Source organism: Lytechinus pictus, chromosome 1 (genome assembly GCF_037042905.1).
Source record: "Lytechinus pictus isolate F3 Inbred chromosome 1, Lp3.0, whole genome shotgun sequence".
Classification (NCBI taxonomy): Eukaryota; Metazoa; Echinodermata; class Echinoidea; order Temnopleuroida; family Toxopneustidae; genus Lytechinus; species Lytechinus pictus.
The window spans coordinates 23801236-23816549 of record NC_087245.1 but is presented as its reverse complement, the minus strand read 5'-3'; the positions used below and the strand labels follow the sequence as shown (position 1 = coordinate 23816549).

Here is a 15314-nt window from a genome sequence, read left to right as displayed (position 1 = left end):
TGACAATGTATTCTTAAGTGTCCCTTTGCTAGACACAATCAAACTCCGGCACAACAACATTATAGATATCTCTTCCTTCTGTAATATGATGTACATCAGGCACATATTTTTGGAAGAAAACAATATAAGAGTTGTGCAAAGACCTGCCTTTTCTAACATTCCAAACATAGATACAATCAATTTAAAGGGCAATGAAATTATTCAATTATCATGCTCTTTCTTCAGTACACCACAAAGTCTTCTCCTTCGAAAAAACAGCCTGTCAAGATTTGACTTTACATTTGAAGGAGGGAATTATACAAAGCTAAGAATTCTTAATGTTGATATGAATGACCTGCAAAATATTTCCATCTCGTCCTTTCCTAACCTGTATTCTCTATATGCTGGATTCAATAGAATAAAATATGTTGACTTTGGCATGGATAGTCATCACAATTTAGAATACATTAATTTAAACTCTAATCAAATTAAGAACACGAAAAAGTTTGGAAATTTGCTAAACCTAAAGTGGCTGCAACTGTCTTCAAACTCTATCACATTTTTGGATAACAAAACCCTGATTTGCCTTCCTCAACTTCGTGTGCTCAGGCTTAATAAAAACAGAATATCAATATTATCAAACCTTCCAACTTTTCCTGAACTTACAAATCTCCAATTATCAGAAAACATAATTCACACTATAGAAAACTCAACATTTGACTCTTCACCAAGACTACATGTAGCTGTATTAAACCTGGCCAAAAATAAAATTTCTGATCTTAGATTCCTTCATTCCATTTATTCACTTGAGAAGCTGTATATAAGCCATAACAGACTCAGAACCATCAACTCTCCAGACTTCTTGACTCTAATCCATCTCAGAACTTTGGACTTGTCATTTAATTTATTCATGGAGATTAATATACGCAACTTGCAATCCCTCCAAAGCCTTGATATCAGTCACAATCTTTTATATCATTTTAACTTGAATCACCTCTTTGGTGACAGAACACTCGTTTATATCAATGCAGAGGGCAACAGAATCACTGATGTTGTTTCTACTTCAGCTCTTCATATAAACGTTAATAATAATGCCTTTGGAGCTTCAAATTCAAGTGAGCTATCAGGAACCAATATATTTGCATGCAACAACAACTTGACTGATTTCAAAAACATCAAAATTTCTCCCAATTTGGTTGGACTATACCTGAATAAGAATCATATTGTCTCCATACCAAATTTCACTTTCACATCAGCATCCTCACTAATATTTCTTGAATTGAACGATAATGACATAGCTGACATATATCCTACAGCATTCTATGGTTTAAGACAAGTTATGAAATTGAAGCTGGAAAGGAATCGCATAACACACCTTCGTTCTGGTCTTTTCTCAGACATTCTGGATTTGAAATTTATTTATTTAGGTGAAAATCCTTTAACACGCATTTCAAATCACCTGTTTTCAGAAAGTCAGGATATAGAGGGCATATCTTTTCCTTCTATACCCTTTTCAAACACATCCTTGAGCATATTTCAAGATACTCCAAATTTACTCTACTTGGAACTCAATGAAAATTTGGCTTTTCGTGCCCACTTTGTGAGAAACACAAGTAATAGTGTAGGAACCATTTTGGAATTCTCAGATCTATGGTTTTTAAATCTCTCTTCTATCAACCTTGGGGACCACTGTCAAAATGTGTTAATAAACACTGTAAACATTCTTGATTTGTCAAACAATGCCATTACTACCATCCCAAAATACTGTCTGCCAAGAAGTAACAAAGCATACAGTCTCAATCTGTCTCAAAATAAACTAAAATTGATCTTAATGGATTCATTTGACAAGCATCATCAATTCTGGTTTCTAGATTTAAGTTATAACCTTATACTGTTCTTTGAATTTGGCTCATTACGGCATCAGACATACTTGACTCGTCTTTACCTTCAAGGCAACCAACTTACAAAGCTTGATCTCGGCTTACTGACCTTCACTTTGAAAAGCATCCAAATTGAATTAGAAAATAATCCTTGGACATGTAATTGTGACCTCATCAAATCTATTTTCGCTCTGAAACACACACTCACCCCCATAAAATGTGACAAACCTTTAGCTTATGCCAACTATTCAGTGGTTGATCTTGCTGCCAAGAACAGCTTCACCTGCCGACCACTGCTGTGCTCTCAGCCCTACCAAACTCTTCTTTCATTCCTTGGTGACAAAATGGTTGAGTTACCTTGCCCAATAATAACATCAAATGACATTTACTGGTCAGTCACATTTCAAGGGAAACAACTAAACACTGTAAGAGACACCCTACCAGAAGCAATTTCTATCCTTCCACATAATGCACTTCTAATCAGTTACGTTACTAAGGATATGATTGGTCTTTACACCTGTTGGAGTAAGAATGAAGGTGGGCAAACAAAATTCACTATAGATTTACTTGTAGAGGAAATGGAAGAGAATGTGGAAGACAGTTCTAATACTAGTACTACAATATTAGCAAAAGAATGGAAAGATACACTTCAATGTGGTACTAATAATATTTTAACTTCAAGTATGCCTACTTCAAATGTTATTAGTACATGTAAGTCATGTTATGTATTGTTCGTATCGATGTTGGCATTCATTTACTGTATTTAACACACAGAGTGCAATTTGAAATTTGTATAGCTTATCCCTTTGACTATAAATGAAATCTGTTATACCCGGGGGAGGGGGGGGGGGGGGGTACGACCAAAAAAGTGGTAGGTATATGCAGCGGGCGAGACAAAATTCAGGGGCCTTGGAGCGGGCTTGCTGTAAAAAGGAGGGTCCTCGGAACGGGCCTCGGAACTACAAATGTTTGTGAAAACAGGGGTCCTTGGAACGGGTAGCCTGCGTTTGCATCACAATGGAATGGGCATACATGCATGCAGCTACCCAAGCGGTATGGTCACCGGGTGGGCTCGCGCAGAGGCGATGGTCGGACAGCGCTCTGCGGCCGCTTTTCACCAAAATTGCAGTTCATTGTAGGGGATCAAAGTGGACGGAACGGCATAACGAAAAATATGCGAAGCTTTGGTGCGGATTTCTTTCTTCTTTTCTCTTGATAAGAAGAAAATGCTATGCTTTGGAGCGGCTTTCTTTGTTCTTTTCTCAATAAGATAAAAATGCTAAAAATAGTTACTATAAACCTACAGGTACCAGACATTAAATCATTATCATCATTTCTTATTTTCGGGGGCTACGTTTTGGAACCTACTGACAAATTCTGCAACATTGAATAAGTTTTAACATTGCAGCGAAACAAAGGTGATTTTTTTTAAATAATTCTGGGGCTGATGGACAGTTAACAAGAACATAAAATGTTGAACTGGCAATGATCTACATGTGCAATGCGTGGTGGTATTTATTACAAAATATGAGCACATCAATTTTAAAAGAAAGTGTACGCAGCAAACAATTATTTCATTAGAAAGTCTTTTAAATAAAGGTTAATAGTCACAATATCATCATTGATCTACATGTACATCTGGTACATTAGTGCAAACTTATCTTTGTGAAATCATGAAATCCTAGCTAAAAACCAATAATTATAATGATCACTACCACAGAATAGCATATATGGGAAAATGTATTAATACTTCCTGGAAAAATACCAGACATTTGATGGAATTCTGTGAATATTTTGCTTGTTTCTCAGCAATTATGCATTTTCTTCCAGAGCCAATTGGCGCATATTCTTTATTCATACATACAAACACTCCAAGGGTGGTATTTTATTGGATTCTGTTCGAACTCATTTTGAGGGTCATTACCACTACTGGTATCTATCTTTAATATGTAGTTTGAGGATACATGTACATGTACAAGGATATGACAAAAAGTAAATGAAATGCCCAATTTGTTTTAGATTTACTGGTGTTTATATACTTCTGTGATATTTCATATTATAGTCCTGCTTGTAAGATCATTCACTCAGAGAAAGTCACTCATGAATATAACCAAATTATGCATAGATCTGCATATAATGTATCTAAATTGGACAAATGACAAGCCAATTAAATGGTCCATAACACATGTCTGCAATGTATTGTAACATTATAGGTTCATTGTTTTTCAATTTGAATAATGTTATTTGTGTTGAAGCACTAGTTAAGACGTTGTAGATATTAAATTTTGTGAAAAATCCCCTTGTTTTAATGCAAAAAAGAGATCGATTGCATGATTTAACATAGAGCAAAGCCTATGACAATCCATGAAGAAGAAAGTTGTAGTAAATGTAGATATGAAGCATATCTCTGAATTAATTTTGTATTCAACGAATACAAAATGTGGCAGCACAATTAATTTCACAGTTTTCCCTAGATCATCAATCCTTCCCAACCACTCTTAAATTTGATACTATTGGCTTCCTTTGAATGTTCAACATAGGGTGCGTTTATCCGCCACTTTTTCACCCTAGAATCATGATCTGAATCATGATTCAAATCATGATTCTGCAGAATCACGATTGCGTTTAGTCGAAATTGAATATAATCATGATTAGAATCACAAACATGAAACACGAAAAAAGGGGCGTTTGGAAAGACGTTTCTGCAGAATCACGTACGAAAATGTTCGAATAAACGATATCGTGATTTGAATCATGATTATATGACCTCACTGTGTCGTCGGGCTACGGCTTTCGGTTTGACTCTTGCCAAGCTTATGCTCATTGTATGTACATGATTACTCTGCATGCATTTCTTGTCATGTTCAAGTTCTGTGTTGGTCTTCGCATCGTCCACTACTTTTCATTTTTTGGTCATGTCTTCAACTTCAAGTTCTAGTAAATGAATTAACTGGAGACAATGATGAGTATAGAGTGTCAATATTAAATTGGATCTACGCTGAAATTCACTTCCGAACACCATTTTGGATAGAAGCATATGGACCTTATATGATAGAAGTAAACAAAATTAGGTTGAATTCTGGAAGCAAAAGATTTTTCGAGAGCCGAAACACGTGCGAAAAACTTCCTCTGTCAAACTGCGCACTAGTGATGCGCACTGGATTGGCCCGAATCTGAGGAGAAACAGCATTGGAATGACGGTCGTCTAAACGCTGATTCTGTGATATTGTGATTCATGTTTGTGTTTTGAATCATGATTCAAATCATGATTCAAATCATGATTCTGGCTTGAGGTCGCATAAACGCAGCCTTAGTCTAATCTTGTTTGTCAATAAAGCACTGAAAAAATAACAGGCTCAAGAGTTTTTAAGTACAGTGTGCAGGCGTGGATCAAGAGTTGGACTTTTACGTGGGGGGGGGGGGGGAGAGCGCACCCTTAAGCCCCCCCCCCCTGCATATGCACTTGGTGTAACTGCTTGACCCTGCCTGCATGTGACAACTAGAGCAATCCAGTTGGTTGGTGACCTTCTTTTCACATTTTAGTAACTGGTACATTAGTTGGCAACACCCAATTTGCCTAATATCCACTCTAGAGGTGTAACACCAGCAGTTCTACAAGAAATGCTTATAGATCTGTTCTTTCTTCATTTGCTGTAGTGCAATATACCATAATCAGTAGACCAAGTGGATATCAGACCACCAGGTGTGGTATTCTGGAAAGCCGTTGTAACTTTTGTCATAAATTCGCTCATTTCTTTCAAAGATGTGACACTACTATGATTGTCATAAATCACTATTCTGAAGAATGTTTTTTTCTCCGTCATATCTGTGCATGTTCCTGCCCATCTTTTCACAGACAAACCTATCAAATTCACAGTTAGTTCTGAGTGGGGGCCCCTCTTATCAACAGGAAGACCCAAGGAAATACGGGGCGTACAGTATCTTCAACTGACACTACACGACACAGAGTGGTAGGAAGTTGAGAAGGATTTCGCAGAGAAAAAAAGAGAGAAAAGGTTAAAAAGAGGAATTATATTGTAGGGCCTAACTACTTGGAGCAAAAACAATATTTTTGAAAATAGCCATGGATGATGAGTAAAACTAATACAACAATATAACAATATCACTGTGTGCTTGACACACAGTCAGCATGGTATCGATATATAATGATAATAAAACAAATGACAAAATTTCGGACTGCTAGACCCTGTCATTAATTTTATCTTGTCTTTTGCTTGAAGTGGGATAATGCACATCTATGAATTTGCACAATTTCTGTGTATTCACCACTTGAAAGCTGAGTATTTTGGCGATGAAAAACTCAAAATAACAAGTTTTGGCAGTAGGCTGTATCAAGTTTTTTTAATGGCCTAAATTTTGTGACATGTCGTTTTCAGGAGGGTTGTGCTTCCATAGGTTCGTACGTAAAAAAAAAATTCCAGATTATGAATTTAATTTTTTCAATTTGCAGCAGACAATGGCACTGACAATTATTCAGTACTCAAACGGATGGAAAGCTACAACTCTTCACAAAGTTTTTTTTTTTTTATATATATCTTCATCTGGCTATTATTGGGCCTGAATTACAAATGACAGGAAAAGTTGTTACCCAAAATCTGAATGCAGATAGAATTTGAAAGCTATCCCAAAACAGAAGGAAATAAAATATTATAGGGCAAAAACTGCTCCAAAGCTGTAGATTTCCTTAATTCAAGGTTGCCTTTTTCTGAAGCCCAGTAATTGGAGCTAATTTTAGGCAAATTGCTCAGCTAGTAAACAGTGAAAATATATAAAGCTTGCATTGCTGTGTTAAGAAGTTTAATAAGACTTTGATTGGTATATGATTTTATCAATTACAATTTTGGGTCCGGTCAGGGTCTACATACATGACTGCTGTTGGTGTTATGGTGTCTCCATTACAAGTGGGCAAAAGAGGGATATTCAAGAGAGCCTCTGACAAAATGTTGTGGCCATACTTGATCTACCAAACAAGAATCGGGAATCAGCAACCTTTTAATTTTTTTTTTTTTATATTCCTGAGGCAGAAAAAAAAAGATAGATCAACAGACTTTAAGGCAAATTTGTTCTTGGAAAATTAACGCCTAGTACATGTATTAATAGTAGAGCGGATAAGCTCCAAAAATCACAACAATTGTGCAAATTTTGACTAAAGCATGAAACTTTCACAAGTATAAGTACATGTATATGCCGTAAGATTTATTTTAAAGATGGGAGGTAAATTTTTAAATGCCATTTTCGGCCGTTGCCATGGCAACGGATTAATTTCTCCAAAATTACATACATTCCCATGTAAATGGTAAATAAACATGATATAGATGACCAAAATGATGATTTTCAGGCTCCCAATTGAATACATATTCAAGATCACCAAGATAGCTCCAATATATATATATAAATAACTAAAAATTCAAGCATTACCAAGGCAACATATTTTTTTACCTTTATAAAGAACTCCTGCAGAACACTTCTGTATTTTTTGTTCAAATGAGGGGGTCAAAACTTAAGCATACAGATTAAGTCAATTCTAACTGTATTTTCCACCTGTCCATTGTCTTGTCAACCATGTTATTTTTGTAAATTAGATGTTATTTGGTTGCCATGGCAATGGCTTGAGATGTAATTTACACATTTAGCAACCAAAATATCTTTAACATTGTAGAATTAGGGGAAATTAAAGATAAATCATATTCTACAACGGTTTTTTAATCAATTTTTTTATTTTTCTGGGGAAAAACAAGCCGTTGCCATGGCAACAGACCAATTGGAACTATCTTGGTGATCTTGAATATTTCTAAATTTCATGTTTTCAAATGGGAGCCTGAAAATTATCATTTTGGTCATCTATATCATTTTTATTTACCATTTACATGGGAATGTATGTTATTTTGGAGAAATTAATCCGTTGCCATGGCAACAGCCAAAAATAGCATTTAAAAATTTACCTCCCATCTTTAAAATAAATCTTACGGCATATACTAATACTTGTGAAAGTTTCATGCTTAAGTCATAATTTGCACAATTGTTCTGCTTATCCACTCTACTATAACATATTTGATCATGAGATATTATGATTCATGAACATGTTAAGGCGACCGCACACCTTACGATTGGTCTGCGACTCGATTTCAGAATAAAATGTAGTAGAATTTGATGCTAATATTGAGACTTGGAATATATTACTGTGTAATGTTCTAAATCATTGTACAAATACCTATGTTCAAATCTGTGACTATGCTATCATCCTTCTTAGAATAAAAGCGAATTTAATATCTAGTCGTAATGACGTCATAGCAGTCGTACGATTGGCTACGATTTGAAACTAATTTGACCTTTACTCCAAAATAAAGGCTTGCAATCTTTCAAAATGGTAGTATTCTTTCAATTAATTTTAACCTCAAATAAAATGATATGTTCCATTCACACTTTCAGAAAATGAGCAAATTGCGATTTGTTCCAAAATCGGATCACGAACAGTCGTAAGGTGTGTGGTGGCCTTAACATGTACCGTACATCATTGATCAGCTTCATGTACATGTACATGGTACCACGTCTATAATCTGAAAATAAAACAATGAACATTAGAACATTTGATTTTGTGCTTAAAGCAATCATAAGTTGAGATAAAAGTCTAGCATGCTACCATTTCAATCAAGTTGGTTCAACTTGCAGCAACTTGATTGTGCAACCAACACTGTTCAATCATATTCAGAAATGTACAATTCATCAAATTTAGCATTTGTTCACCTCCTCCAAAAAAATAACAAGAACTTCTTACAAGGTCCTCCTGATGTGGGTTAACTGTGTCCGTCCGTGATGTCCATCCATGATGAAAAATATTTGCGATTCTCTCAGAAGTTAGATATTGGTTTAGAATTCAATATGCTTGACATAAAAGCTATTAAAGAGACAGGAGTGTTATATTTGCATCAACAATTGTTAGTCAATGTTAAGTTGTTTAGATAGAAACAATAGAAATGTACAACAAATTTTAAAACACTATTTTCATCTTGTGAAAAGGAACGTTTAGTGGATCCTTGTGTTTGTAGGTAACCATGGCAACCTACTTTTTTAATCATGCAGTATACTTTGTCCTAGTACCTTTCACTATAATACACAAACAAACCTTGCTCATCTTATTCTTAATTTGTTACAAGCCTTCAAAATTTGAAAATCGATCAAATGTCCATCCGTGATGAACCGATCATGCTCTAATGGTAATCAGAATTCCCTCCAAGCAAAAGAAATTTAATTAAATTAATTACCCGCCGATGTCATTTTTGTATCAAATCCTGATGAGTATTTATCATACATACGTACATTAAAGCAGGCTTTGTAATTGAGAAGCGCTTTGAGCAATTGTAGATTCATAAAGCGTGATGTTAAAGCCAATTATTATTATTATTCACAATGCATTTTTGCGGAAGAACATTCAATCAATATACTAAAAAGCATTCATCTTCTGCAATTAAAAAATTAATACTTTGAAATGCTAGAGGCATAAATTCTGGATTACTCGTTCCCAGAGCTAATTACAACCTTAAAGAGAGAAGTATCATTTTCCTCATTTTTATAATGATCATTATTACTATTTATTTTTTGGTTGGGTCTTAACGCCTACTGGATGACCTCCAATAGAGCTCTGTTTGTTGTCTAATTTTTGCTTGCTCTAATCACTATCATTTGCTTTAATATTCTTTTTGTATGCACATGAAAATTGTATGTGTCGAGTCCTTTAAAAGTGTTCTTACAACTTTTCTGTTCACCTTATAATTTCTTCATACACTTACAGCTCTCTACAGAGTGGATCTGGCACTATATAAGTCACATTCACTATTATTAGTCTCAGTATTCTCTCACTGGTATTCTCTTGATAATGCATATGATGTACGCATGTCTTACCCATAAGCAGTGCTCTTCATTGAAAAATAAGAGTAATACAATATTTCAAGAAAGTGAAGACTGTTGGATTACCATTTGTTGATAATTGTGTGCTTGACTCAATCATTTCCACAGGAGAAAGAAGACGATCCCTATGAAATGCAAATCTTTCATTGACATGTTTTTCCATCTGGAAATTCCTTCTCTCAGAACAACAATGAATATCTTCATATTCCTACTACTAGTCACTGTTTATGGAAGGGGCTGTAATTCACAATGTCAGGATCCGTGTCACTGTGAGCAGCAGGGTGTGAATTTTAGAATGACATGTACAGACCGCTATCTAGAAGATGTTCCAAAGGATCTCCCATGTCATGTTGGTGTACTTAACTTGCGCAGGAACTTCATCTCCACGCTAAACAGAGGGTCATTCTCATGCCAAAACAGGTTGAGGGAACTTCTTCTGTCCCATAACCATCTACACTACATCGAGAAGCAAGTCTTTGATAATGCAGGAGAACTTATGCTCATAGAACTTCACTCTAACTTCCTTCAGAGCATTCCATATCTTGGTTCGTTACCCATCATTCTACAAATATCTGTCATGCAGAACTCTCTGACAGAGTGGCATCATCAAACACTTCAGAATACAACACACCTTACAGAACTTGAACTGGCATACAATAAACTCACAAGTCTACCAAAAATTCCATTCAAATTATCAATTTTGAATTTGAATGGAAATGCTATCAATGACCTTCACACAATGATGTTGGCGTATCCAAATGCCATATCACATCTGAACATTAACTACAACAATATTGAATATTTGGATAGACTGCAAACGATGAAAAGCCTGAAGATACTTACGCTTGAATTCAACTACATAAGACGCATCAGTGACAATGTATTCTTAAGTGTCCCTTTGCTAGACACAATCAAACTCGGGCACAACAACATTGTAGACATCTCTTCCTTCTGTAATATGATGTACATCAGGCACATATTTTTGGAAGAAAACAATATAAGAGTTGTGCAAAGACCTGCCTTTTCTAACATTCCAAACATAGATACAATCAATTTAAAGGGCAATGAAATTATTCAATTATCACAATCTTTCTTTAGTACACCACAAAGTCTTCTCCTTCGAAAAAACAGCCTGACAAGATTTGAATTATTTGAAGGAGGGAATTACACAAAATTAAGAATTCTTAATGTTGATAGGAATGACCTGCAAAAAATTTCCATCTCATCCTTTCCTAACCTTTATTTTCTATGTGCTTCATTCAATAAAATAAAAGATGTTGACTTTGGCATTGATAGTCATCACCTACAATACATTAATTTGAATTCTAATCGAATTAAGAACATGAAAAAGTTTGGAAATTTGCTAAACCTAAAGTGGCTGCAACTGTCTTCAAACTCTATCACATTTTTGGATAACAAAACCCTGATTTGCCTTCCTCAACTTCGTGAACTCGCGCTCGATAAAAACAGAATATCAATATTATCAAACCTTCCAACTTTTCCTGAACTTGTAAATCTCCAATTATCAGAAAACATAATTCACACTATAGAAAACTCAACATTTGACTCTTCACCAAGACTAGCTGTATTAAACCTGGCCAAAAATAAAATTTCTGATCTTAGATTCCTTCATTCCATTTATTCACTTGAGAAGCTGTATATAAGCCATAACAGACTCAGAACCATCAACTCTCCAGACTTCTTGACTCTAATCCATCTCAGAACTTTGGACTTGTCATTTAATTTATTCATGGAGATTAATATACGCAACTTGCAATCCCTCCAAAGCCTTGATATCAGTCACAATCTTTTATATCATTTTAACTTGAATCACCTCTTTGGTGACAGAACACTCGTTTATATCAATGCAGAGGGCAACAGAATCACTGATGTTGTTTCTACTTCAGCTCTTCATATAAACGTTAATAATAATGCCTTTGGAGCTTCAAATTCAAGTGAGCTATCAGGAACCAATATATTTGCATGCAACAACAACTTGACTGATTTCAAAAACATCAAAATTTCTCCCAATTTGGTGGGACTATACCTGAATAAGAATCATATTGTCTCCATACCAAATTTCACTTTCACATCAGCATCCTCACTGATATTTCTAGATTTGAACGATAATGACATAGCTGATATATATCCTACAGCATTCATTGGTTTAAGAACAATTTTCCAATTGAAGCTGGAAAGGAATCGCATAACATACCTTCGTTCTGGTCTTTTCTCAGACATTCTGGATTTGAAATTTATATATTTAGGTGAAAATCCTTTAACACGCATTTCAAATCACCTGTTTTCAGAAGGTCAGGATATAGAGGGCATATTGTTTCCTTCTACACCCTTTTCAAACACATCCTTGAGCATATTTCAAGATACTCCAAATTTACTCTACTTGGAACTCAATGAAAATTTGGCTTTTCGTGCGCACTTTGTGAGAAACACAAGTAATAGTGTAGGAACCATTTTGGAATTCTCAGATCTATGGTTCTTAAATCTCTCTTCTATCAACCTTGGGGACCACTGTCAAAATGTGTTAATAAACACTGTAAACGTTCTTGATTTGTCAAACAATGCCATTACTACCATCCCAAAATACTGTCTGCCAAGAAGTAACAAAGCATACAGTCTCTATCTGTCTCAAAATAAACTAAAATTGATCTTAATGGATTCATTTGACAAGCATAATCAATTCTGGTTTCTAGATTTAAGTTATAACCTTATACTGTTCTTTGAATTTGGCTCATTACGGCATCAGACATACTTGACTCATCTTTACCTTCAAGGCAACCAACTTACAAAGCTTGATCTCGGCTTACTGACCTTCACTTTGAAAAGCATCCAAATTGAATTAGAAAATAATCCTTGGACATGTAATTGTGACCTCATCAAATCTATTTTCGCTCTGAAACACACACTCACCCCCATAAAATGTGACAAACCTTTAGCTTATGCCAACTATTCAGTGGTTGATCTTGCTGCCAAGAACAGCTTCACCTGCCGACCACTGCTGTGCTCTCAGCCCTACCAAACTCTTCTTTCATTCCTTGGTGACAAAATGGTTGAGTTACCTTGCCCAATAATAACATCAAATGACATTTACTGGTCAGTCACATTTCAAGGGGAACAACTAAACACTGTAAGAGACACCCTACCAGAAGCAATTTCTATCCTTCCCCATAATGCACTTCTAATCAGTTACGTTACTAAGGATATGATTGGTCTTTACACCTGTTGGAGTAAGAATGAAGGTGGGCAAACAAAATTCACTATAGATTTACTTGTAGAGGAAATGGAAGAGAATGTGGAAGACAGTTCTAATACTAGTACTACAATATTAGCCAAAGAATGGAAAGATACACTTCAATGTGGTACTAATAATATTTTAACTTCAAGTATGCCTACTTCAAATGTTATTAGTAAGTCATGTCATGTATTGTTTGTATCGATGTTGGCATTCATTTACTGTATTTAACACACAGAGTGCAATTTGAAATGTGTATAGCTTATCCCTTTGACTATAAATGAAATCTGTTATACCATAGGCTTGTACTGCGATAAATGGTTTTCAGAAGGCAACAGAAACAGATTAAAATGTTGCTAATATCAGTTTGTTGATTATTATGGTAGATTTGTACATAATGCTTTTCTTTCTTTATCACTGATGTTAATAAAGATATTGTGAGTGGTCTTTACACATGAGAATGAAGCTGGGAAAACAAATTTACTATAAACCTACATGTATGTACCAGCCATTAAAGTAGAAGAATGACGTAGTCACTGCAGATATTAGCATATCAGTTAATAAATTTTTAATTCGACGAATACAAAATGTGGCAGCACAATTAATTTCACAGGTTTCCCTAGATCATCAATCCTTCCCAACCACTCTTAAATTTTATACTACACTGGCTTCCTTTGAATGTTCAACTTAGTCTAATCTTGTTTGTCAATAAAGCACTGAAAAAAAAGGCTCCAGAGTTTTTAAGTACAGTGTAACTGCCTGATCCTGCCTGTATATGACAACTCGAGCACTCCGGTCGGCTGTTGACCCTCTTCGTCTCACTTGTTCATTACTCATACATAAGTGAGCGATTAGCTGTGTCTGCTTCAAAATACTGGAACGATTTGGCTCTTGCACTCTACTCAGTCTCCATTATGAGCAATTTTCAGAAAAGCATGAAAAATCCATCTTTTCAGTAGTTTGTAGTTTAAAGATTATATAATTCCATTCAATTAATTAATTGTAAGCTCTTTGCGCCTCATGGGAAAAGCACAGTATAACAAAAATAATACAATTTACATCTGAAGAAAATTAATGAAGTGATATCCTGTAAAGATCATAGCTCTCCATTTTAAAATGGGATCTAGACTATCTAACAGAGGGAAGATCTCTGGCAAAATTTTTGCTAGAGTTTTTTACATGTAAATGTGTAAAGGCCACCTGTTTGCGATCCCATTTCAGAATAAAATGTAGTAGAATTTGATGCTAATATTGAGACTTGGAATATCTTACTGTTCCATTCACATTTTCAGAAAATGAGCAAACTGCAATTTGCTCAAAAATCGGATCGCGAACAGTCTTAAGGTGTGCGGTGGCCTTAATTTTCAATGGCAAACTTTTGTTTGAGACAGTATTATTTTATGACAAAAGTTTTATGCAACAGGCCCTAGGTTTTCTTTAATGTCTTGGTAGGCATTTTATTTTTTTTGTAATTATTTGAGCAATCAACTTTTGGAGATATACATGGTTTGTTGCCTAAGTAGAGAAATATATATTCATAATGTTGATGATTTTGTTGCGAATAATAAAACTTCATCATCTACACTTTCGTGTAAGACTCAAACTTTTTGTACATTGTTTGTTTCAATGCAAAATAAGATTAATAAACCCAATCTGAGCCCGGCGAATACCCTCAACCTGCTGGGTTATGTAGGCCTACATGATGTTAATCTTCACTTTTCAACACGACTGACCGTCCACCCTGGCTTAAAGCGCATACCCTACTGGGGGGGAATCCAAAGTACATACATGTATTCCAATAAATGAAGATTGTTTCTTCATAGTCTTTATCGATATCAATCTTTGAAATGCGACTATTAAAAATATGAATAAGAGATGACTAACATTATTCTTGACTTGCGCAAAAGTGAAAAAAAAAAGATGGACGATTAAACAAGCAGTCTGTATCAATTCTCCATTAAAAAAAAAATCAAATTAATAAAGGAAAATACCACAAAAAATTTGGGATTTAAAAATCTTGATATTCCTAAAACAGTGAAAAGCAACTGAAAAGTGGAGAGTACCATCATTATCATTTAGTATAATATCAAACCTTGGTCAGGAACTACAACACAGACCCCTCCAAATGATTATATCCATAAATCATGGAAGTGATATTGAATGTTTGAATAAAAAGTAACTCACCACATAGTGTACTAAACAGCTGCAAGGAATCCATATAAGAAGGGAAATAATCAGAGTGGCTCCTACAACATTGTCTTTGATGATACGACCTATGG

The 15314-nt window shown here is 35.1% G+C and overlaps 2 protein-coding genes across 2 annotated transcripts in view; one reads left to right on the top strand and one right to left on the bottom strand.

The window, feature by feature from the left end:
• The first annotated feature begins 9484 nt into the window (after positions 1-9484).
• On the top strand, positions 9485-14988 carry LOC135153890 (slit homolog 1 protein-like). Its single transcript, XM_064098566.1, has one exon. It carries the CDS (start codon positions 9913-9915, stop codon positions 13264-13266), a length of 3354 nt encoding a protein of 1117 aa, XP_063954636.1. The 5' UTR covers positions 9485-9912; the 3' UTR covers positions 13267-14988.
• Positions 14504-15314, bottom strand: part of LOC129264781 (ADAM 17-like protease) — a 27059-nt gene continuing 26248 nt past the window's right edge. The window contains exon 18 of the mRNA XM_054902727.2: positions 14504-15308. Within this exon, the coding sequence (XP_054758702.2) occupies positions 15178-15308 (131 nt within the window). The 3' untranslated portion in view covers positions 14504-15177. The remainder of the gene's footprint in view (positions 15309-15314) is intronic.

Coding starts and splice junctions, on each gene's coding strand:
- LOC135153890 (XM_064098566.1), top strand. CDS start 9,913: ATGAAATGCAAATCTTTCATTGACATGTTTTTCCATCTGGAAATTCCT.